Raw genomic sequence first — 23,475 nt, forward strand, 5'->3', positions numbered from 1 at the left:
ATGAAAAACAGGATGGACAAGTAAAGTTAACCTCTTAGAGGACTCTCCCGGTTGGATGTCACAGGCATCCACTGCAGAGCGTGCCAGGGTGACCGTCCCCAGTGCCCCTGAGTGTCCCGCGTAGTCCCGTCACCTGGTGCCTTGCTGCCTGCCTTCTAAGCAGAGAGGAGGTAGGCGGGACGACTCCCCTGTCAGCACCATCTCACCGAATAGCTCCCGGGGGACCCTGCCTCCTGGCCTCAGCCTGCCCGGCCCTGGAGGCCACGACGTGTCCCGGTCACCGGAAGCCGGTGACAGCTGGCTTTTTGTTGTTATCTGCAGGTTTTCTCTGCTGGAAGAAGGTTTTGTTAAACTGTGTGTTGACAGTTTTCTCATTACCCCGCTTTTGTGTTTCTCCCGCAGGCCGGAAGCTGAGAGGAAAAGCCTTTTATTTTGTCAATGGCAAAGTGTTTTGTGAGGAAGACTTTCTGGTGAGTGCGTCACCCGTGCCTGTAGTGCCCATCGTCCCCTGGTATGGCCAGAGAGCTGGGGGGGGGGGGCTTGGAGGGGCCCCGGCCTGCTCCACAGAGGCCCTGTCTCACCTTCTGTGGGTGCGGGCGTGTGTGTGTGTGCATGTGTGCTTGTACATATGCATGTGTGTGTACATATATGTGTGTAGTGTATGTACAACACATGTGTGCATGCATGCACCCTCCCCAGTTGTGCCTCCTCTCCATCTCTTAACCACTGGCTTGGGAGCCCGGCTCGCTCCTCCTCCCCCTCCTCTCCCTCCTCCCCCTTCCTCCTCCTGCCTCCTCCTGCTTCGGATTGTTGTCCCTGGGAGTCCAGCTGTTGCCACTGACATTCTGTGCCAGTGACTCCCAGAGCTGAGCCCCAGCCCTACTGCACCTCTGAGGCCAGCCACTATCGCCCCGCTGCCCACCGGACGTGTCCCCTGGCCCCTCACATGCTGTGTGCCTGAAGCACAAAACAGCACCTTACTGGTGGCAGAACTGCATCCCAGGTCCGCCCTGGACACCCCCTCCCTGCCATGGCTCCCGGCACACAGTTAGCATGGAGCCTTTGTGTGCTCCTTTAGCCTCCGGCCCTCCCACACTGCCTGCACGAGGAGGCCTCACACCGTGCAGCCTTGGCCTGCCTGGTCCCAGCATCCGCAGGGTGTGAAGCATGCTTGCTTGGAAGCTCCCTGAGGGCCAGGCCTTGCCTCTCCACAGTGGCCTGCAGAGCCTCGTACCGGCCTGCCTCGGCGGCTGCCATTGCCTCTGCTTGCCCTGTCTTTCCCACTTCCTCTGCCCAGGGCCCATCAGCAGCCTGTCTGTCTCTCCCCACCACCCAGGCGTGGTACCCCTACTCTGTGCTGCCTGCCTGCAGAGCATGGGGTCCTTGTCCATGTCTGTCTCCCCTGTTGAGTGTAAGCTCCTGGGGAGGGCAGAACGCGCCCTCCACCGTGAGGTCTGCAGACCCCAACAGCATCCGGAGTTGGGGTGTGGTCCACATGGTTGAGGTGACCCCGTTGTCTCGGGGACAGGAATGTGAGACCCAGCTTCTGTGTTCGCCATGGAAGCCCTCTTCTCCCCACCTCCCCTTGGAGAAAAGCTCTACTGGGTTTTCGTGGGAAGAGTTGATTCCTGGAGCAGACGCGCGAAGCCAGAGTGGCTCCAGAAACAAGGCAGTTCATTCCAGCAGTGCCTCCGAACTCCTTGTCTTTGGGTTCTGGCCCTGCCCCTTGCAAGGTTAGCTTCTGGCTTCAGCTTCTGTGTGGCGGCCAGGAGGTGGCGACACTCCAGGGTTTATGGTCGGTTCAGATCTGATGGGCAAGCGTGCCAGTGCAGGGCTGGCATTGTGGAACAGTGGGTTCAGCCGCTGCCTGCGACACCTGCATTCCATATGTGAGTACCTGGAATTGAGCCCTGCCTCTGGTTCCGATCTTTTGCTGTAATCCAGTGCTTTGGGTTCCTGCTACCCACATGGGAAACCTGGGTGGAGCTCCCGGCTCCCGGCTCTGTGCCAGCCCAGCCCCTGCTGTTGCAGGCATCTAGGGAGTGAATGAGCAGATGGAAGAGTTCTCTCGCTCTCCACCATTTTGTGTGTCAAAGAACAGGAAAAAGGGTGGGGTCGCGGGAAGCACCCATCCCTCTTTCAGAAGCCTCCAGATGGTTCTTGGAGTCTCATTGGCTCTCACTGAGTCGTTTGCTGCCTTATGGACAAACTCACTGGTGCTGGGGAAATGCAAGGCTCTGATTGGCCAGACCTGAGCCCAGTGCCCTGCCTTGGTACCCAGCATGGAGTCAGCCCACAGGAATCATGGGAACCAGAGGTGGGGCTGGTGCGGTGAGATCCCCTGTGGAAATAATGAGCTGTGTCCCTTGGAATGGCTGCAGCATCCTCCAGCATATGGTGTAGGGTTGCAAAGTTTCTGTTGTCTTTTCTTTAATTTTTTAAAAAGACTTATTTATTTTACTTGAAAGTCAGAGTTATACAGAGAGAGGAGAGGCAGAGAGAGAAAGAGGTCTTTTATCTGCTGGTACACTCCCCAACTGGCCGCCATAGCTGGAGCTATGCTGATCTGAAGCCAGGAACCAGGAGCTTCTTCCAGGTCTCCCATGTGGGTGCAGGGGCCTAAGCACTTGGACCATCTTCTGCTTTTCCAGGCCATAGCAAAGAGCTGAATTGGAAGTGGAGCTGCTGGGACTCAAACCGGCGTCCATATGGGATGCCGGCACTGCAGGCGGCAGCCCCTTTATTTTCTTTCTATTCCATCTACTTTCTATTCCGTTTCCCTCATTAAGTTATGTTTGTAGTATTCAAGCTTGCAGTGTGTAGTATCTGTTTTCTGAAGACTTCCACACTGAAGACTTCATATATGTTTGTGTTTTGGTAAAGTAAAGTAAGGGTTTATCAAGATTCTTTGAGACTAATGTAAAAAGCATTAGCTTTTTTTTTTTTTTAAAGATTTATTTATTTGAATCAGAGTTAGAGAGAGAGAAAGAGAGAGGGAGGGAGGGAGGGAGGAAAAGAAATCTGCTGGAACCAATCTGCTGGTTCACTCCTCAAATGGTTGCAATGACCAGGCTGGGCCAAAGCCAGGAGCCAGGAGCTTCTTCCAGGTCTCCCATGCAGGTGGCAGGAGCCCAAAGGCTTGGGCCATCTTTTACTGCTTTCCCAGGCCATAGCAGAGAGCTGTATTGGAAGTGGAGCAGCTGGGACTTGAACCAGCACCCATATGGGATGCCGGTACTGCAGGCAGTGGCTTTACCTACTCTGCCATGGCGATGGACCCTTCATTACCTTTTTAAAATAGATTTAATTTATTTCTTGGAGTCCATCTGCCACTGCTTTCCCAGGTGCATGAGAGCAGGGAGCTGGATTGGAAGTGGAGCAGCAGGGACTCAAGCTCCTGTCTGGGACACTTGCATTGCAGGAGGTGGTCTAACCTGCTGCACAACAACACCGACTCCAGCATGAGACGTTTAACCAGAGAAGGACTTGAACTGAGTCTTGTCTTTGTGCCTTATGTGTCGTGTTGCCTTGAGAATGTCCTTAGCCTCTCTAGGCTTCCCTTGGCTTCCATCTAAGAAACTGGGATCATAAAAGGTGTCCGACTGAACTCTTTTAAGGATCAGGGTGGTGGTCAGACCCCTTGCCCTGTTTCCAATTCTGTAGGTCTGGGGTGGGGCCAAAAATTTGCATCTCCTGCAAGTTTTCTAGTGGTGCCAGGGAACCCCTCTTAGAGAACCGCTGTGATTACGGATAAAAGTTTCTCTATGGACAGCCTCCCCATGGAGCCAGGCGCGCTGGGAGTCCCAGACACGGTCATTGTTACAGCGAGTGGTGGTAGTGTCTGCATTGGCTCTCGTGGCTGAAGATGATCCGTGGCTCAGCACAGCATAGTGTTGTCCTCAGGGAAGTAGCAGAGCCCTGCTCAGGGTGACACATCTTTCAGAGAAATTGCCCGTAGCTCTCCAGGTGGCGGGACCACGCTCTGGGTCTAACTTTGTTCTCTCCTCCCTCCACAGTACTCGGGTTTCCAGCAGTCTGCCGACAGGTGCTTTCTCTGTGGACATCTGATCATGGACATGGTGAGTAGAATCCCCTGAGCAAGATTACAACATGTGGAGAGGAGCGGGCATTCAGGGAACACGTAAATATGGAGTTGAGCATGGTGCTTCTTGGCTCGTTAGAGCTGGTCCTGTTAAAAGAAGTCCCTCGGCAATGCAGTTCGCTCGCTTGAATAGAATCCACACTGTTAGCTTTCACTGGCGTTAGCATCTCTCACTGTCCCAACGGTGTGCGGTCCTGTTTCTGGGATGTTCTCACCTCCTCTGGCCCCCCTGTCATTTCCTGTGATCCCTGTGGCATTCCCGGTGAGATGCCACAGTACAGCGAGGTGTTGCCAGGTTTCTGCTTCCTTGGAGTCCAGTGCAGGACGCCAGGCGAACATGGTTGCTTTCCACCCCTGTTCTGCCCAGCTTGGCCATTCTTAGGAAGTTTTGGGGGCTTAGTTCTGAGACAACAGAACAAGACCGATATGTTTCTACCCTTGCTTGTCCACTGGCTCTCCCCCATTGTCTCTTTGGTGGGAATGAGCTTTCCTGGGTGGGCTGGGTTGTGAGGTCATTGAATACATGGACCAAGTTGTCCACCACTGGATCTGGCCTTTAAGGTTTCATGTACTTTTAAAGGAAAGATTTGATAGCATTCATTTAATTGGCAAGAGTTAACTCTGTCCACTGATCCTAAACTCCATTCTGGAGAGAATTGCTAATCGTTGCTAGTTTTTTACTCTTACCTTTTCCCTGAGAAATAACTCCTGGAACAAAGGGTGCAGGTCTTCAGGGTACAGCTGAATGCGTTTCCACCTGTGGGTACACCCACGTAACCAGCACCCGGGTCAGGATGCAGAACGCGTCCCAGAACTGCTGAGGTTGCTTCTTGCCTCTTCCCACTTCCCACGCAAGGCCTCCTACAGAGGCACCCTGCATTCCAGCACCTGTTGCCACAGGTTAGTTTTGCTGGTTCTGGAACTTCATGGAAACAAATCATGGCACAGACTCCTCTGATGTGCCTCTTGTCACTTAGAAATACGTTTCTGAGATCCTTCCGTGTTGTGGCCTATTTTGGCAGTTCATTTATTTATTTTTTTTTAAGATTTATTTTATTTATTTGAAAGTCAGTGTTGGAGAGAGGGAGAGAGAGAGATCAATCTTCCATCTGCTAGTTCACTCCCCAAATGGCTGCAACAGCCGAGGTTGGGCCAGTATGAAGCCAGGAGGCAGGAGCTTCATCCATGTCTCTCATGTGGATGCAGGGTCCCAAGGACTTGGGCCATCCTCTGCTGCCTTCCCAGGCACATCAGTAGGGGGCTGGATCGGAAGTGGAGTAGCTGGGACTCGAACAGGCACCCATGTGGAATGTTAGCATTGCAGGCAGTGGCTCAGCACGTTGCACTACAACGCTGGCTCCTGATTTATTTTCATTGTTAAGTCAAATCCATGGTATGGATGTAGCACTGTGTGTTTTGCCATTTTCCTGTTGATGGAGATCTGGGTGGTGTCTGGGAGCTTTTCACGCATAAAGCTGCTGTGAACACTCTTGTGCGTGACTTTGATGGACATAAACTCTTATCTCTGCTGCTTATGGGCTAACTTTTATGAATCAGAGCCCTCCCCATTCATGAAGGGCACCTGCTGTCATCCAGCTCTGTGAGAGGGGTGTCCTCAGTAGGAACCAAGGCTCAGGGCTGGTGCTGTGGTATGGTGAGTTAAGCCACTGCCTGCAATGCTGGCATCCCGTGTGGGTGCTGGTTCGAGTCCCGGCTGCTCCACTTCTGATCCAGCTCCCTGCTAATGTACCTGGAAAAGCAGCAGAAGATGGCCCAAGTGCTTGGGCCCCTGCACCCACATGGGAGACGCCGATGAAGCTCCTGGCTCCTGGCTTTGGCCTGGCCCGGCCCCAGCCATTGCAGCCATTTGGGGGTGTGAACCAGTGGATGGAAGATATGCAGGATCTCTGTCTCCCTCTCTCTCTGTGTAATTTCCGGTTTTCAAATAAATAAATAAATAAATCTATCCAAGGGGGGGGCAAGGCTCTCTGGGAATGTGGCCCTCTACCCATTCTCCTGGGGAGGCAGGCAAGAGCCCCAGACGCTCACGCTGGCCTTCCCAGTGCCTGCTAGGTTCTGCACAGCTCCATTTCTTTAGCAGGATTTGTCCCGAATTTTAGTGTCCTTCTGGCAAACCCACTGCATGTGAGAGCAACTTTGTCCAAACTTAGGAGATGATTATAGCCTGTCCTTAGTTCTGGTTGTCCTAGGGCTCCTTTGGTCCTCGGGGTATGACATTTAACTATTGCTACTTAACCTACCACCCCAGCTATTGAGGCCATCTGGGGGAATGAACCAGTGCATAGAAGATCTCTCCCTCCCTGTCTTTCTCCCTCTTTGTCACTCTGTCTTTCTAATAAGTCAAGAAATAAAGCTGAAGAAGAAAAACCAAAAGAAAGTCACAGGGCGAGTCCTGATTCAGGGGGAGGGGAGATGTCCGTGTCTTGATGTGCGCGTCCATCCGTGCGGCAGGAAAGGAAGGAGCTGGTTTTTGGAGCACGTCGGCACCGTGTGGGACGATGAGAAGTTGCACCTGCAGTCTCGCAGGTCTTCCCTTGGACTTGGAAACTTTTAGTGAAGGTCTGTCTGGTAGCGATGCCCGCTTTAAAGACAGAACCTTAACTCCTGCCAAGAATTTCAACACTGCACAGAAAGATTCCTTTAGATGCCACTCTCGGGTCTCCCAAAGAACCCAGCTGTGCCTCTCCCCACACCACAGAAATGGCTAACGCTGGGCAGAATGGTATCTGTTTCCAACCTGACTGTAGGTGCTGTGTGGGTTAAAGTAACGTAAGGATCTCTTTCTGCCAGGACAGCAGTCATCGGGGGACAATGAATTCCGACGTGCACACGGCCCAGTGGGCTTGGGCACGCTGGATGATTAGGCTCCTGTGTCGGCATCGCACTGCCGTTGAGCAGGGCCTCAGTGCTTGGGTGAAAACGGAGCTTGCTGAGGGCAGCTGGTGTAGCGCCCAGTCCTGACCTGCGGTGTCTGCAGCACGGCCGCGTCCACCCAAGGCTCCCGGTAGAAGGCGCTGGAGCAGCCATGCCGCCAGCCTCCCGTGCGCTTTCCTCTCTTGCACGTCTCCTTCCTTCAGCCCGTGGAAGGCTTTCTGTGTGGGTCCCAGCGCACAGCTGTTTGTGCACAGGTCATCGCAGAAATGATGTCCTGTCGAATCGGTGAAGGTGCTTCCAGCCACGGATCATATGAGAACACTGGATCATATATATATTTATATATATATTTTTTGACAGGCAGAGTGGACAGTGAGAGACAGAGACAGAGAGAAAGGTCTTCCTTTTGCTGTTGGTTCACCCTCCAATGGCTGCCGTGGCCGGCGCACCGCGCTGATCCGATGGCAGGAGCCAGGTACTTATTCTGGTCTCCCATGGGGTGCAGGGCCCAAGCACCTGGGCCATCCTCCACTGCACTCCCGGGCCACAGCAGAGAGCTGGCTTGGAAGAGGGGCAACCGGGACAGAATCTGGCACCCCGACTGGGACTAGAACCCGGTGTGCCGGCGCCACAGGTGGAGGATTAGCCTATTGAGCCGCAGCGCTGGCCCCGGCTGTTTTTAATCATAAGAGAACCCAGGCTCATTTGTAACTTGAACCAGTGAGTCTCAGACTTGAGCCTGCCCTGGAGTGAGCTTTACTGAAACACAGCTGCCCCAGCTTACCTCCAGGTTCAGGTTGCAGAGGTCGGGATGGGGTCTGGGAATGGGCATGTTTATCGAGTTCCCAGGGGACAGAGGGGGCGTGTTTCTGGTGAGTTAGCTGGTTCCTTGTTGGCATCATCAAGGATGTTCCTTCCGTCTCCTACCCCATGTCTTGCTTCTGCCCAGGTTTCAGGATGGCTGCAGCCGTTCCAGGTGCCACACACAGGGCAGAGGACATGGAGAGGAAAGGGGGCCTGTGGAGGGTTCCATTCATGGTGTTTAAGAGGGAAAGCAGTGGGCTCTGCTTCCTCGTCTGGACTTGGGGTAGTCTTACTCTGCTTACCGTGTTCCGGAGGCAGAGCGGCGAGGAGGGGCTCCCGGGAGGCAGACGCTAAGAGCTTTGTTTCAGGCTCTGCCCTTTGCATCTGCGATTTCCTTTCATTTTCCCAAGAACTTGTTGCTTTCTCATCTGGGATGAGTCCTTTGGTGGCTCTGCTCAGCATCTTGTGAGTCTCCCTGGTGGGTTTTGGCCCCAGGATTTGCTTGGTCCTACCCTAGCATCTATAAAAGGGTTCTGTTTATTTATTTATTTATTTGTGTATGTGTGTGTGTATTTGAAAGGCAGAAAGAGAGAGAGCTTCCTTCTGCTGGTTCACTCCCCAGATGACTGCAGCATCCAGGTTTGGGCCAGGCTGAAGCCAGGAGACAGGAACTCCGTCTGGGTCCTCCATGGGGGTGGCAGGGATCCAAGTACTGGAGCCATCACTGTTGCTTCCCTGGGCGTGTGTTAGCAGGAAGCTGGATCAGAAGCAGAGCAGGGACCCAAAACCTAGGCGCTCTGATGCGGGATGTGGGTGTCCCCGGGGACATCATCAGCACTGTGCCCAACAGCTGGGCCCTGGGGTGGATTACAGGAGAAGGGTCTTGTTTGATCTCCTCCGTTTATGCATCTATACAGGCATACATTTGCCTTTCTCGCCCCACTGTCGATTGCTCATGGTCCAAGGGAAGCTCAGGGGTGCGTGTGTGCTGTGTGACTGCTCACGTGGTGGCTTCTCTTCCCTCCCACCGTCCCTTCCCTACAATCCCTGCTGAGTGCTGGCCTCTCCTGTGTTACACCCCAGATCCTGCAGGCCTTGGGGAAGTCCTACCACCCGGGCTGTTTCCGCTGTGTCGTCTGTAACGAGTGTTTGGACGGGGTGCCCTTCACTGTGGACTCGGAGAACAAGATCTACTGCGTCCGAGATTACCACAAGTAAGAGGGAGGGGAGCGGACAGGAGCTGCGCCCCCGGGCCGTGCTGATCCTGGCAGAGTGACCGCTGGACACCAGGATGCGTGTCTGCTGCTGGCTGCTCGCACCATTAGTGCCCCATCCAGCAAAGTCTCACTGGTTTCGAGGGATATGGCCGGGGCCTTAGGAGGTCAGTGATGCCACTGTGCAGAGAGGAACTGGCCAGGCTCAGGAGGAACCCAGGGCCCAGTAGCTCCAGTTTTACCTGACTTCCCAGGGTACCTGCAGCGTTGGTTTCCGCCATGCTTAGGTGCCTCAGCAGGATGGGAGTAAGCAAACAGGTTAGTCTTCAACCCCTGGAGAGTGGGAGGCAGCCAAGTGTCCTACAGCTGGGGAACCCTCCCGGAGCAATGCTGAGGCGTGTGCCCTGCAGTGAGCCAGGCTCCAGTCTTCATGCCATGGCTGGCGGGATGCAGAGTGATGGGTGGGAGGTGGCCAGCGGGGAAAGCTACGTGCGGGCTCCTGGGTCACATCTTGTTCTGGGCTTTGCCTCCCAGAATCCATGTGCGTTTTCCTCCTCCTTTGCAGGGTTCTGGCCCCCAAGTGTGCAGCCTGCGGGCTCGCTATTCTTCCTCCCGAGGTAAGACGCCTTCTCAGACGTACTCCTGGGGCCTGAGTATCTCCTCGGCGTCCTTTACGAGGTCCGAGTCCTGTCCTTATCCCTCTGTCCTGGCCCAGCCTCCCAGCCCAGTGCCTTCCTGATCTTGAACCAGGTCACAGTCTTGCCTGACGCTCACTCCCAGCTTAGCACACGAGCGAAGACTGCTTCCTGTCCCACTCCCGTCTCATCAGCTAAGTCTGTTGTTTCTCCCACAAGTGTCCATGTTCACCTCTGATTTATGGTCTTCTCCTGAGACCTCCCTTGCTTATTCTAGAACCTTCTTCCCTCCCCACCCCAAGGCCTGTGGTGCCTGAAGTGCCCCCTGACTGGCCTCTTACACCTGTTCTTGTTTTCCTTCGGTGCCAGGGCTCAGATGAGACCATCCGTGTGGTGTCCATGGACAGGGACTACCATGTGGAGTGTTACCACTGCGAGGTAGGTGCTCCCGGCCCAGCCCCCCGAGTCCACCTGGAGCCCAGGAGACAAGTGTGGCAGGCTGACTGGGGCGTGGAATGGCCCACGAGATTCTGGCAAGGGCCTGCCCTCCAGAGCTGCTGCAGGAAGTGCGGGGAGGCAGGGGAAGCTGCAGGGGCTGGAGGCCAGGGGCTGGGGAGGAGTCTTTGTTACTTTCTGCACGTTCATACCTGCAAGTCCTGCAGCTCTCCCTGAAGCTGCAGAGCCGGGCGGTGTCGTGCGAGCCTGGTCCTGGGTCCTATTTAAGGCCCCTTTGTCAGGCAGGTGCGTGAGTTGGGGAAGAGGCGTCCGCCTTCCCCAGCTTGTTGGCTGTTCTGTCTTCCAGGGCAGCCCTGGAAATCAGGAAGAAACTCCTCTTGTAACACACCTTTCGGCAGGGTGGGGTGGAGGCGGGTGGGCACCCACCGTTGAAAGACCCACTAGTGCACATGACTTGGGAGAGCTGGGGTTGCCCCCTTCAGCCCCTGTGCAGGGTGCCTGTGGAGTGTCAGCCACAGTTAAGTAGCTTCACCCACGGAAGGCAATGAGATTCATTTTGTGACCTTGAGGGTGACCTGTAGATGGCTCCCACTGCCAGCACAGAAGAAATAGGCAGGGATTCTTGCCAGTGCTGCCCCAGGGCCTGGGAGTAAAAGGTGGAGCCATTTCCTGAGCAGTGCTCTCCGTGTACCCAGACCAGCACCATCCTGTACAAATAGGAGAGCCACAGACTCAAGCCCTGTGGATTTTCTAATAGCTGCAATTAAAAGTTAAAAGAAATAGGTGCATCTATACATTTCCGCACCTAGTCTGTAGAAAATGCCCCCGAGATCCTTGTCCACCTAGGGTGCGTGTATACTGACGGCACCCGTGAGCGCCTCCCGTGGCGGACGGCCCTCCCTGGGCAGGAGCTGATTTCGGGGCCCTGACCTTCGAGTCAGTCATGTCGTCTTTGTTCTGCAGGACTGTGGTGTGGAGCTCAATGATGAAGACGGGCACCGCTGCTACCCCCTGGAGGACCGCCTGTTCTGTCACTCCTGCCACGTCAAGCGGCTGGAGCCGGGCCCCCCGACCGCAGCCCTCCACCAGCACCACTTCTAGCCAGAGCTGCTCCCGGACCTCACAGCGGGGTTCTCTGCGGGGCTGTGACTTGCAGGGCCCCTGGAGGGGGATTTGGGTAGAGGAGGAAGAGGGCCAGGCAGGCAAGTTCGTGTGTGTGCACTTTCGCCTTCCCTTTAACCAGTGAGGTGGCCACCGTCTATCTGGTACCTGTGCCTTCCTCCACTGCCACACCCTCGTCAGGTCACTCAGGAAGAGGCCCTGACACACTCGGGACGTTGGACCCGAGATCGTGTCTGTGCCACTGGACGGAGCCTGCTGGCACCCTGGGAGCTGTTGATGCTCTCCCGAGAGACAGCTTTGCAGTGTGTGTCCCGCTGCCCCTTGCGGTGACAGCTCGTGGCCGACACCCTCAACCCTTACCCCCCCCTAAGGAAAAACTGCACCCAGACACCACGTCCCACTCATACAATCTCCCCCACACAGAGACACATGTGTGCACGTGCACACGCCTACATATGCACGTGCACTCACACACTCACACACACACACGCTCGCGCCTCCAGGCTCTTGTCCTCCCCAGAGCTTAGCACGTCTGAGAAGGCTGCAGGTTTTAACCCCATTAGGACAAGAAGGAAGTGCTAACTTGGACTCGCATCCCGAGAAGAACCTGCTGAGCAAGCCAAGCCCAGGATTGAAGCAAGTGAGGCGAGTTCCCCTCCTTCTCCACCTGCAGCACTCTGCCTGGGCATGGCCCCCCAGTCCTCGGTCCCCTGCAAGCAGCCGGGGCCCCCATGGAGACTGCCCTGGGAGAAGAACTTGGTGCAGGCACCAGGACTTTCTGCCCGCCTGTTAGCGCTGGTTTTTTTTTTTTTTTTTTTTTTCCTCTTGGAGCTGTGACATTCGGTGACTTTGGAGCTGCTTCTGCAAAGCAAGTCTCAGGACCCCAGGAGGGGACAGCCCTTGCACCTGCTCCAGCTTACTTAACGATGGGGCTTTTGGGAAATGCTGTCCCTGTCACTGAGAAACAGCTCCTGCATAGGCAGGGAGAGGCTTTGTGGGTGAGAGACCCCGAGCCGGCCTGGAAGGAAGGACGAGCCTCGGAAGAACCTGCTGGGTTCCTGGGAGGGCTTTGTCTCTGGCCCAGTTCTCGGCACAGGCACCGTTGTGTGAAGAAGAAACCAGAACCAGGTACACTGCTTTTTGTCTGTCCTGTTTCAGATCCTTTCCTTCCACTTCAGTCTTCCATACACAGAAAATACCTCACAGGTACAGCCTCACCAGGTCGCAGAGAGAGAAGGAATGGGACCATCGCGCTGGACTCTGCTGGCTTCCCAGCGGTCTGACTGCCGCTGGCCCGGTCACGTGATCGGAGCTGCCGGTTGCCTGGGGGTGGATCCAGTTGCCCTTCAGGGCCCTTGCTCTGGAAGCTGCAAGGGCTGGGTTTTAAGACAACCTCTGCCTGGGACAGGCAAAGTGGGCCCTGCAAGCCACACTCCTGAGCCAGAGCTCAAGACTGACGGCTCTGTAATTCAAGCAGGAAGAGGACTAGCTGGCTCCTGTCCTTACAGCCTGTGGGGAGGGCCCCTGGCCTTGTTACAGGAAGGGCCTGGGGGCCTGAGTGAGAGGCCCGGGGGCTGGGCTGCCGGGCTCGGGGAGCGGAGCCCCTGTATGTGGACGCCGGCGTGGTGCTGCACCTGACTCCGCTCACAGGTCATGTTCTGACTTACTGGGAAGCAGCCGTCGCCTGTAACACAGACTCAGCGCTTAGGACGGTTTTCTCCATCTTTGAGGAGCATGTTGTGTTGGAATCCCCTGGCCAGATGTCAGCTGAAGCAGCCATGAGCCTTCCTCACCTCCTCTTCACAGGCCCACGGACCAGGGGGCTGGGGAACTGAATCCTGAGCCAGGGCGTCACCCGGCTCAGCTTTGGCAGGGCCCGGGGGAGATGGAGCCAGCCTGTGTGTCTTCGCCTGCCCCTGCCAGCCCAGAGCACTGGCTATGCCGACACCTTCGCTCCAGAGTGCAGAAAACTGTTGGAGCTGCCGGCCGAAGGAGCAGGAATTCCTATGCAAATTGGGTAATCAGTCTAAATGTATGTGACTGCTTCCTTAAATGACATGTTTTTGATGTGGCCTTGATTGAGGTGATCCAGGTGTGTCTGAACTTGGCCTTTTGTGTTATTTGACAAAAAACCATGAAGGAGAGTCTGTGCATCCTAGAAATCTTGCTGGGGACCTCTCGGGTTCTTAGTCTCCCAGGAGAGCACACGGGTAGGAATCTCAGGTTCCTTCCTCGAACTCGGGCCCCTGCACGGAAGCTATGAGGAGGGGCTCTCCTGTTCTGTAAGTTATTAACCACACAGAACCGTAACATAAGGGGGTCGTGCTTGTGGGCACCTAACAAGAAAATCTAAGAGCCCCGTAGAGCGGGATGAAGTTTTTGTTTTTTTTTAAAGTTAGAGCAAGTAGCCCTTCCTGAGTGTCCTGGGTAACTTGGGTTTCAGAAGAGCGAGGAGGATGACGGCCTGACCCTAAGTCCCAAAGCCAGCCTCCACCCTCCTCCCTGTCCCGTTACCATCGTTTTGGTAAAGAGCAATTTGCTGTCCCTCCCCAGGGCCTGCACAGGACTCTCGGTTGTCTGTGGTTAGTGCTCAGGTGAACAGCCCTCTCACCCGAGTCGCTGTGGCGTCCTGGGCGGCTGGCGGGTAACAGGGCACCCCCAGGCACCCCCATCACCCTGATTCTGTGGACTTGAGTCGCACGTCCACAGTGAAAGCCAGCAGCGTTAGGAGTTGAGAGAGGAAAGGGAGCGGGTGGTGGCTGCCGGCACCCCTGCAGAGGGGGTGTGCTTGACGGACCTGTCCAAAACCCTGCCTGCCGGGACCCACTTCCTTGTCTGGGCTCTCGTTTGTGCCAAGGATCAGTCTCGTTTCCCAGCTAGTATTTGAAGTAACTTTAGAAGAAAAAAAATGAGTAAAGTATATAGAGTGTCTTTCAGATATGGGACGTCGCCGTGTAGTGTATGAAAGTTTAACCATGCAGGGGAGTTATTTTCCTTCATTGTCTCTTTTACCATAAAATTATCCAAAACTGTACTCTTCCTGTAAAATTATGCAAAGTATTGTGACAATAAAACTGCATCAATTGGTAGACTATTAAAGTGCTCTCCAACATAATGATAATGATGTTTCCTGGGCCTTTTGTGTGTGTAGAGAAAGCTTTGTATTGTTTATTGGGAGTTTTATTTTTATCTGTTTGAAAGGTAGAGTGACAGAAAGACTGCTAGACATAGACAGAAGAGATCTTCCCTCCGCTGGTTCATTTCCCCAAATGCTCTCAACAGCCAGGGCTGGGCCAGGCTGAAGCCGGGAGCTTGGAATGGAATCTGGGTCTCCTACGTGGGTGGACAGAGCCATCATCTGCTGCCCTCCAAGATGGGGCATTAGCAGGAAGTGAGAAACTGGAAGGAAGCAGAGGAATTGGGACCCAAACCCAGGCCCTCCAGCATGGGAGGCCCACGGGCACCCTAACGGCTGCGCCACCTGCTCTGTTGTCTTAAAGTAACACTTGGGCGTTGAGCCTGCAGCGGGTCTGAGGTGTTGCCGTATCTGCAGGCTAGTAAAGGAACATTCCCTGCTTTCATGCATCCTGGCGGGAGTTAGGACTCCGAGACCAGCGACAGTTCATGACTCCCAGAAGCGGCAGCAGCCAGATCATCAGAACTTGCAATGGTTCCCTGAGCCCAGCACCTCCGGGGCTCCAGGAAGGAGGCCAGGTGGGAGCTTGTCTTCTATAATGGGCAGTAAGCCCGTCTGGCTTTTCCTCCAGAGACACGTGATCTCTGTCATTCACAGTGTTTTCTACACAGACGCCTTTGAAAAGATAACCTGGAACTGGATCCGGAGGGGCCTGCGCTCACCAGATACACGGAACACTCCGGAGAGGCCTGGAAGAACTGTATTCCAGGAACCAGCAGTTGGCTTAACTGGACGCTGAGTGGTGGTCATTTATCTTTCCCTCTTGTGCAAGTTACTGTTCTGAGGTTACACCGAAGGGTCCCAGAGGCGATGCTGGCAGTGGCCGCACGCACAGAGGCGGGATTTGCCCAGTGCCGTGTTGCGAACCCCGGGGCTGGGTGGGGGGTGTAGTGGCCACTGTCATTCCCTGCCCCCTGGCTTGTGTAAGGCCTTGGGGCTGCCGGGTAGGATGCATACAAGAAAGCTCAGAACGAGGGTGCTGGTTGCAGTGCCTTATGCCACAACAAAACATCTCTCTCTCTCTCTCTTTTTTTTTAGATGACAGACCAGCTGAACTAATTTTACAAATGGGCTCCTGTTTTCTTAGGGTGGAAAACATGGTTGGGGTGGGGGGCGTTTGACACAGTGGTTCAGGTGCTGCCTGTGCCCAACCCCAGAGTACCTGGGTTTCAGTCCTGCTCTGTTCCCAATTCTAGCTTCTTGCTAACGTATACCCTGCAAGGCAGCGGGTGGTGGCTCAAGAAGTCGGGCCTTGCCACCCACCTGGGGGACACGAATTGGGTCCCAGGCTCCTGGGTGAGCCTGGCCCAGCCCTGGTTTCTATGGGCATTTAGGAGTTGAGCCAGGAGACGAGAGATCTCTGGCTCTTCATCTCTCTGCCTTGCAAATAGATAAATACATTTTAAAAATTTGTTTTTAATGTACTCAGGAAAAAGAAAGCCTCTGGTGCGCTGGTAAAGCAGCGTTCTGGGTAACAGCGTAGAAGCCCGACAGGCGCACTTGAAGAGCTCTGTGATGGGAATCCTCCTGCCAGGGCCAGGCTCCCAACCTGGCACCCTGGAGATGACCCCATCAGGAGCAGTCCAGAGTTGACCTCCGGCACAGGAGCCACTGGGGCTGATGCGGTGGACACACCTGGTTTGGCTCTGAGGGCCAGAATGAAGCAGTAGCGAGAGCCACAGCTGAGTCTGGGTGCTTACCCAGGTGTCACCCCTGTTTGTACAAGTGGCCCTGCACACAGGGAGTACTCTGTCCCCAGGGGAGCTAGGATCCCACACCAGGCCCGCCCAGAGCAGGCTGTCTCCACTCACACCCTCTCTGCCTGCCGGGAGACGTGGTGGGGCCCTAACTCGCCTTGCAGTAGATTACGTATTAACCCTACAGTCAAGACGAGAGTCATCTTGAAGCCACGAGGAGTTTACCACCACGCACTGTTGTGTCTGCATTGGTTTCCTGTAGCAGCTCTAGGAAACTGCCACACACTCGGCGCTGGAACAACAATCATCTCGGGGTCCCAGGGAAGGGAGTCCGCGGGCCATCAAGGTTGTCAGCCCAGGCACTAGGGGAACAGCCCCCTTTACCCCTTTCCACAAAGGCGCCGCGCGGCTGTCACATCTCCCATGCTGCCCCCTCTCTGGAATCCTTTGTGCTTTACGCTGGGCTCATCCAGAGAATCCAGAATAATCCCCCGTTCTCATCCTCTAATCCCACCCACAAAGCCCCTTTCTTACAGGGTGAGATGCTCACAGGTCTCAGGGATTAGGACGCGGACGGGTGGGGCACTATTTAGCCTACTGCAGATTCTGACAAACCTTTCTTTTTTGGGTGGAAATGAAAGAATATCCCTGGAGTTTCAGACACCTTTTCTGTTTTAAAGATTTATTTATTTCAAAGTCAGGATTACAGAAAGAGAAGAAGAGAGAAATCCGTCCACTGATTTGCCCAAATACAGGACTTAACCCAGTGCCTGGCATGACCTAACTGCTCGATAAATGTGACAGCTTTTAAGATTTAACTGATCTTTACATCAAATGATCAAAATAAATTACGCATAGAAGAAAGTAAATGGAGAAAACAAAATAATTTGAAAAACTCATATCTAATAGGAGAAAACAAAACATAAGTAAACTGAATATAAAAAAATTACTGTAGGTTTAAAAATGTTAAACAAGGAAAAGTAAATGATAAACTGGAAAAAAACTTCAATGTGTTTACATAGCAAAAGAATTAATATCCTTAATATATTAAGTTAAATTTGTAGAAAAAAGCCGAATACATCAGAAGAAACACATAAAGCAAAAAAAAAAAAGTGAAAGAAAGTTCCGTTATTCAATTATAAAAATTGCAAAGAAGTTATTTATATCTATATTATTTATATATATCTTTGCATATTTCTAGTGTTGTTTACTAGGCGTGGAATCAGTAGGAGTGTGTATTAACCTACTTTTTTGGAGGGCACTTATTTGAAAATAAACACCATAAGTCTTAAAAACGTGCATGAAATGAATCTTTTAAAATGTCCACGTGATCACAGAGATTGATAAGGCAGAAAGAATTCATCACAGCATCATTAAAAAAAAAAAAAAACCCTAGCAACCACCCACATTGCCAACCCAAAGCCGGAGGTGTCCAGTGCACCCCAAGAGGGTCCGAGGCCGGCGGAATTCGGGGGTCAGGTCCGCCCGCTCCGAGCCTCCGCGGACCCCAAAGGAGACGTGTCGTGGCATGCCACCTGAGGACTCCGGGTTCCAGGTGCAACTTAGAAACCCACGCGGTAAAGGACGCTTAATCCTCACATTGTAGTCACGATGGTTTCCCAAGAGGCCCCTAGACACGTCTCAACCCCGAATACGGGTTAAAGGAAAAAAAGCCACGCCGCGAGCCAGCCAGGAGTCGAACCTAGAATCTTCTGATCCGTAGTCAGACGCGTTATCCATTGCGCCACTGGCCCCGTGCTAGATGAGGGCTCACTGCGACGGCTGATCACCCCCTACACAGTTCCGACAGGCTTGCGACACCAACCCGGCCCCTGCGTTCCAGCCCTTGCGCCGGGCGTCATGGCGCAGGCCCACAGCTCCTGGGCGGAGTCCCGTCTCCCGTAAACGCGCCTCACCAATCCGCGGCGGCGACGTCACGGCGCTCTTTAGCGTGCTCCAATCCGCGGCGGCGACAGCGCCTTTCGCATTTCTTAGCAGGCGCACTAGTTTGTCCGCAGCCGCCTCCCGTTCGCTTCCGTTCTTTCTCGCAGGGGGCGGGGAAAGGGGTGGGACGAGGCCCGGCGCTGCGGCCGCCTAGCCCGGGTGACCGGTAGCGCTGTAGCCGAGGTGGCGGCACGGGGCGGGGCGGACAGAGAGAGGAGGAAGGCGGTGGTAGTGCAGGATGGCGGCGACGACCTACGAGCAGCTGAAGCTGTGAGTCCAGAGGGCCAAAGGCGGTTGACAGAAAGGGGTGGCGGGCGGGACGGCAGGTGCGGGGCCGCCGGCCTTGGGGAGGGGTCCCGAGTCCGGAGGCGGCGGGGCGGCTGCGGGAGCTGCTCGCACTCCCCGCCTCGGCTGGCCAGAGGCCCCGCCCGGGTCGCCACAGGGCTTTCTCCGCCCGGCTCGGCCTCGGCGCCCGCGGCAGGCGAGCGAAGCTGCAGGCTGGCCTCCGGCGAGCCGGGTCGGCGTTGTGATGCAGCCCCTTCAGGGCACGCATCTCCCCGGGGGTTTTTAATTTGTTTGCTTTATGCGTACGGTTTGCAGAAAAAAAAACACAAGCTTTCTCGTATTCAATGGGCCTGTCACAGCATTTAGAATCCACACACACGCAACAACAACGACAACAGCAAACCCATTTCTTGCTTCCAGTCTGGACATGGAAGCCTGCCTGACCAGTCTTTACAGGTGCAGAAAAAGTTGGAAGTGCAGTCAGTACTCTCAAGGTCTGGGCGGAATTTCGTTTAAGTTGTATACAGCTGCGCCGCAGAGCAGGTTCTTAAGTCGATGTCGACAGCGAGAGGCTGCTGACCTTTCGCTGAAACCGAGTGCCTGAGGCTTTGAGAGCGAGGCTCCGGTTATTGGAGCGTTGGCTTGTCCTGTTGAAATAGCAACACATTGGTTTCCCTCCGTGTGAACCTTCGCCCAGCAGCTGCACTTGCCTTGAATGCTTTCCCTCTAGCCTGTTGGGAAGTCTGATGGCCTTAGCCCGGGGATGTCTTGGCAGCAGAATCAAATGGAATTTTAAGCACCTTGTTGGTCTCTATAGAAAGTGGAAATACCTTGGTACTGAGGCATAGGGATCCCATTTCCTCTGTGGGAAAATGAGGACAGCAGAATGTGGTCTGGAGCGCTTCCTGATGCTCCCCAGAACCGCAAGCCCGCTAATAACTTTCTGGAAGGTTCGGTGTGACCTGAGGGGACAGAATTGGGAGAGAGGTCACGAAATGGTGACCTCTCTGCCATCCACTGGTTCACCCCCTTTGTCCCTTCTGTTGTCTGCAGTTCTCTGGACACCCCAGCTGTGCACTTGGGCCAGTTGCCTCTGCGCGTGCCTTCCCTCTGCAGTTTGCCTTTGCAAGGTGATTGATCCGTTCCCCTTGTGGCTGGCAGAGTTGGCTACAGCTGGGCCAGTGTTCCCTGGGCTGTGCGCGATAGGCGCTGAAGGGTTGCATGTGATCTTTCAGCGGATCTACGTGTGTTTAAGCGGGCTGGCGCCTCAGGTTACTGCAGAGGAGTGAGTTTTCTGGTTGGAGATGGAATAGGATGGAAAACTTGAGAAGTATGATGGTTGTTTTTGAGCTGCTTAGGTGCTAAAGTTCGCCACATCCCCAAAACAAAACCCTCTGCAGCCGTAAAAGAGAAGGGAATTTAAGTGGTTACAGTGGTGCCTGTGTGTGTGTGTGTGTGTGTGTGATATGGAAACTATAAATTTGAGTGAACACCATTAATCTAGGGTCATGAGAAAGTCATTTGCTGATTTGTCAGTCTGATTTCCCCTGGGGTGAGGGGTGTTGGGGTGGGGGTTAGTGCTTCTGTAGTGTGAAGCTGGAACTTAGTTTTTCTTTACCCACAGGCTTGTAAGTTGGAATCTGTGTTTTCATTCCTTCTTTTGGGCCTTCCTGCTCAGAGGCTGTTTGAGGTTTTAAATCGCCACCTCTGACTTACGAAGTCTCTTTTTTGGTTACATTTGGAAGTGGAGTTGGTTTCTGACCCACTTAAAAGTTGGTAGGACATGGTAACTGTTTAGTTATTCATTAGACGGAGAGACGTAGCTCTCTGATCCGCTGATAACACTCCCGTAATGCCCAGAATGGCTGTGGCTAGACTGGGAGACTGGACAGAGTTCACATTTCCCACATGGGTGGCAGGAACCCAGTCACTGAGCCATCAGCACTGCCTGCAGGGTCTGCAGTAGCAGGAAGCTGGAGCTGGGACCCAGACCCAGGCACTCCCACGTGGGACAGGGATTTCTCAGCTAGGCTAATCGCTTGCCCCAGGAGCCGTTTTAAAAGCCTGCCTGGAGAGACCCAGCCTGTGGTACAGCAGGTTAGGCTGCCCTCATCCCATGTGCTGGGTTCGTGTTACACTTCTGATCCAGCTCCCTGTTAGTGCTCCTGGGAAAGCAGCAGCAGATGACCGAGTACTGGGCCCCCTGCCACCCGTGTGGGAGACCCAGATGGAATCAGGCTCCTGGCTTCTCCGCAAGGCCATTTGGGGAATGAACCTGTGGTTGGAGGATTGCCCCCTCCCCTCCCCTTCCTCTTCCTGTAACTCTGCCTTTCAAATAAATAAGTAAATCTTAAACAGTGCCAGGAGTTGTGTTTCAAGAACCACCGGTGGGAGGAGGTGAGTGGACAGACACGGGGCATCCTGTATCAGTACTGGTTCAAGTCCTGGCTGCTTTGTTTCTGATCCTGCTAATGAGCTGGGAAAGCAATGGAAAATGGCCGAAGTGTGTGCACCTCTGCCATCTACATGGAAGACCCAGATGGAGCTTTGGCCTGGCCCAGCCCCTCCAGTGCAGCCATTTGGGAAGTGAACTAGTGGATGGAAGACCTCTGTTTGTAGTCTTTGAAATAAAAAAAGAGCCATCCATCTGTATACAAGAGGTAGTTTGATTATTTTGTTACAAAAGTATTGCAGAGTGGGCATTTGGTGTAGCATTAAGATTAGGCTTCTTGGAATGCTCGCAGCCCATATCCCAGTGCCTGGATTGGAGTCCTCGCCTTGCTCCCAGATACACCTCCTGCTGCATGTGCATCCGTGTGAGAAATCCGAATCGAGTTTCTGGCTCCTGGCTTTGGCCTGGTTCAGCCCCAGCTGTTTGTCCTTCCATCTAAGTATTGCTGCGGGATTTATTTACAAGTTCGAGTGCTTGGGATTTTAAATAATAGCTCTGCATTTTGCCATATGTTTTCTCTAGTCCATGTCTGTCCTGCTAAAGTTCACCTTTTTTTTTTTTTTTTTTAAGATTTATTTATTTATTTGAAAGGCAGAGTTACACAGAGAGGTCTTCCATCCACTGGTTCACTCCCCAGTTGGCCGCAATGGCCGGAGCTGCACCGATCCAGAGCCAGGAACCAGGAGCTTCCTCCTGGTCTCCCACGTGGGTGCAGGGGCCCAAGGACTTGGGCCATCTTCTGCTTTCCCAGGCCATAGCAGAGAGCTGGTTCGGAAGTGGAGCAGCCAGGACTAGAACTGGTGCACATATGGGATGCCGGCGCTTCAGGCCAGGGCATTAACCCGCTGCGCCACAGCGCCGGCCCCTAAAATTCACCTTCTTAATGTCCTGGTTTCATTCTCTATTTGGCTGCTCATAATTTCCAATTCTGTATTGACCTGTGAGATCAAGACCACATTTCTTAGCCATCCATATTCCAGCATCTTCATAATCTACCCCCCTAACTTCATGTTAAACATATGTTTTATTTCCCAATGTTTTTCCCCTACTGCCATACTTGGCTTACCTTCTTCTAGCTTCAAGCTTGGGTTTATTTTGATCCTTCTGTGAGAGTGCTTTCTTCCTCTTTGCATCTTTATATGCTAATCACATCCGTGGTGGAGCTGTAGAATATCCCCCGTTTTTTTAGTCAGAATAGACTTGGATTTAAATCTTAACCTTGATGCTTTCTTTGAATGGGCATGGTACTTAACCTCTCTAAGTTAGTTTCTCACATGTAAAATGAGAATTATTTGAGGTTTGAATGCATGTAGATGAAGTCCCCAGGACGATTCTCAGAGCCCTTCTCTGCAAAGCCGTTTCTTCCCGTACCTTTCCCCTTGCTGAGCTTCCCTAGCAGTCTTTAACGCCAAACACAAGGAAGTAACTCTCACAGGGATTGGTTACCAAATGTGCGTGTGATCTGCACATCTGTCTCTTAGGATTGCTTTCCCGAGGCTTTGCTGTGCGATGGACAGCAGGAGTGAAGGGGAGAATGAGCAGTGGCCACCTGGAAGGGATGGCATCGTTGTGTCTGTTTTGCGTTCACCAATCAGGTTGCCAAGGTTGAGAATGTGTTAGAAACCCTGTACGGTGATGCCATTCTCCAGTCCTCGGCCCCTGGTGCTCCTCCGTGAACCTTCCCAGTAAATGGAAAGAACTCTTCCCTGCGGACCACTGCCAGCGCTCAACATCAGCGCGATTTGGGGGTCAAAAAAGCAGCAGCTTAAGTAATCTCACGCACATTAGTTGTCTCCCCACTGCTTCTGTGAGGTCCTCGGCCAGTCAGGCCATTGATAGCTGACCTTGGAACACAGTGGAGAGTTTGGTGCTCTTTCCGTTACACTGTGTTATTCAGATTGCTTTTTTCCCCTCTTACCACTTTGCTCTTGCCTTAGTCTTTGGACATGTCATGTGCAAAATTGAGTTACTTACAACTGAAAATAGTTGATGTGTCCATATAGAATTTTTAATATAGGAAACAGATTGTCAATATCAAGGTGTTTACAATTTAAAATCGATAATTTTTGGGGCCGGTGCTGTAGCGCAGTGGGTTAATGCCCTGACCTGAAGCGCCGGCATCCTCTATGGGCACCGGTTCGGGTCCCGGCTGCTCCTTGTCCAATCCAGCTCTCTACTGTGGCCTGGGAGAGCAGAAGATGGCCCAAGTTTTTGGGCCCCTGCACCTATGGGGGAGACTGGAGGAAGCTCCTGGCTTCAGACCAGCACAGCTCTAGCCATTGAGGCCAATTGGGGAGTGAACCATCAGATGGAAGACTCTCTCTTTGCCTCTCCTTTCTCTGTGTGTTTAAAAAAAAAAAAAAACAAAAACTAAAATTGATACTTTTTAAACTTCCAGGCAGTACTTTTTTTTTTTTTTTTAAGATTTATTTATTTACTTGAGAGACAAAGTTACAGACAGAGATACCGTCCATCGGCTGGTTCACTCCCCAAATAGCAGCAACAGCCAGTGCTGTGCTGATTTGAAGCCAGGAGCTTCTTCTGGGTCTGCCAGGAGGGTGCAGGGGCCCAAGCACTTGGGCCATATTCCATTGCTCTCCCAGGCCATCAGCAGGGAGTGGAGCAGCCAGGACTGAAACCGGTGCCTGAATGGGATGCCGGTGCCACAGTTGG

General features: G+C 53.5%; 2 protein-coding genes and 1 non-coding gene across 4 annotated transcripts in view; 2 read left to right on the plus strand and 1 right to left on the minus strand.

Annotated features, from left to right (window-relative positions):
• LIMD1 (LIM domain containing 1) overlaps positions 1-14,349 on the plus strand; it is a 58,689-nt gene extending 44,340 nt beyond the window's left edge. The window contains exons 3-8 of the mRNA XM_002713396.5: positions 403-470; positions 4,017-4,079; positions 8,885-9,015; positions 9,581-9,632; positions 10,020-10,088; positions 11,070-14,349. Of these exons, the coding sequence (XP_002713442.2) occupies positions 403-470; positions 4,017-4,079; positions 8,885-9,015; positions 9,581-9,632; positions 10,020-10,088; positions 11,070-11,207 (521 nt within the window). The 3' untranslated portion in view covers positions 11,208-14,349. The remainder of the gene's footprint in view (positions 1-402; positions 471-4,016; positions 4,080-8,884; positions 9,016-9,580; positions 9,633-10,019; positions 10,089-11,069) is intronic.
• Positions 14,350-17,802: 3,453 nt separating this feature from the next.
• Positions 17,803-17,875, minus strand: TRNAR-ACG (transfer RNA arginine (anticodon ACG)). The gene has a single exon. It is a non-coding gene; the product is annotated as a tRNA-Arg (tRNA).
• Positions 17,876-18,163: 288 nt separating this feature from the next.
• The window catches only part of SACM1L (SAC1 like phosphatidylinositide phosphatase), a 68,853-nt gene continuing 63,541 nt past the window's right edge, over positions 18,164-23,475 (plus strand). The window contains exon 1 of one of the 2 annotated variants that reach the window (XM_008260486.4): positions 18,164-18,335. In XM_008260486.4, coding sequence (XP_008258708.1) covers positions 18,304-18,335 — 32 coding nt within the window. In that variant the 5' untranslated portion in view covers positions 18,164-18,303. The remainder of the gene's footprint in view (positions 18,336-23,475) is intronic. The other variant, XM_051851703.2, reaches the window with a different exon arrangement.

Source organism: Oryctolagus cuniculus, chromosome 10, assembly GCF_964237555.1.
Source record: "Oryctolagus cuniculus chromosome 10, mOryCun1.1, whole genome shotgun sequence".
Classification (NCBI taxonomy): domain Eukaryota; kingdom Metazoa; phylum Chordata; class Mammalia; order Lagomorpha; family Leporidae; genus Oryctolagus; species Oryctolagus cuniculus.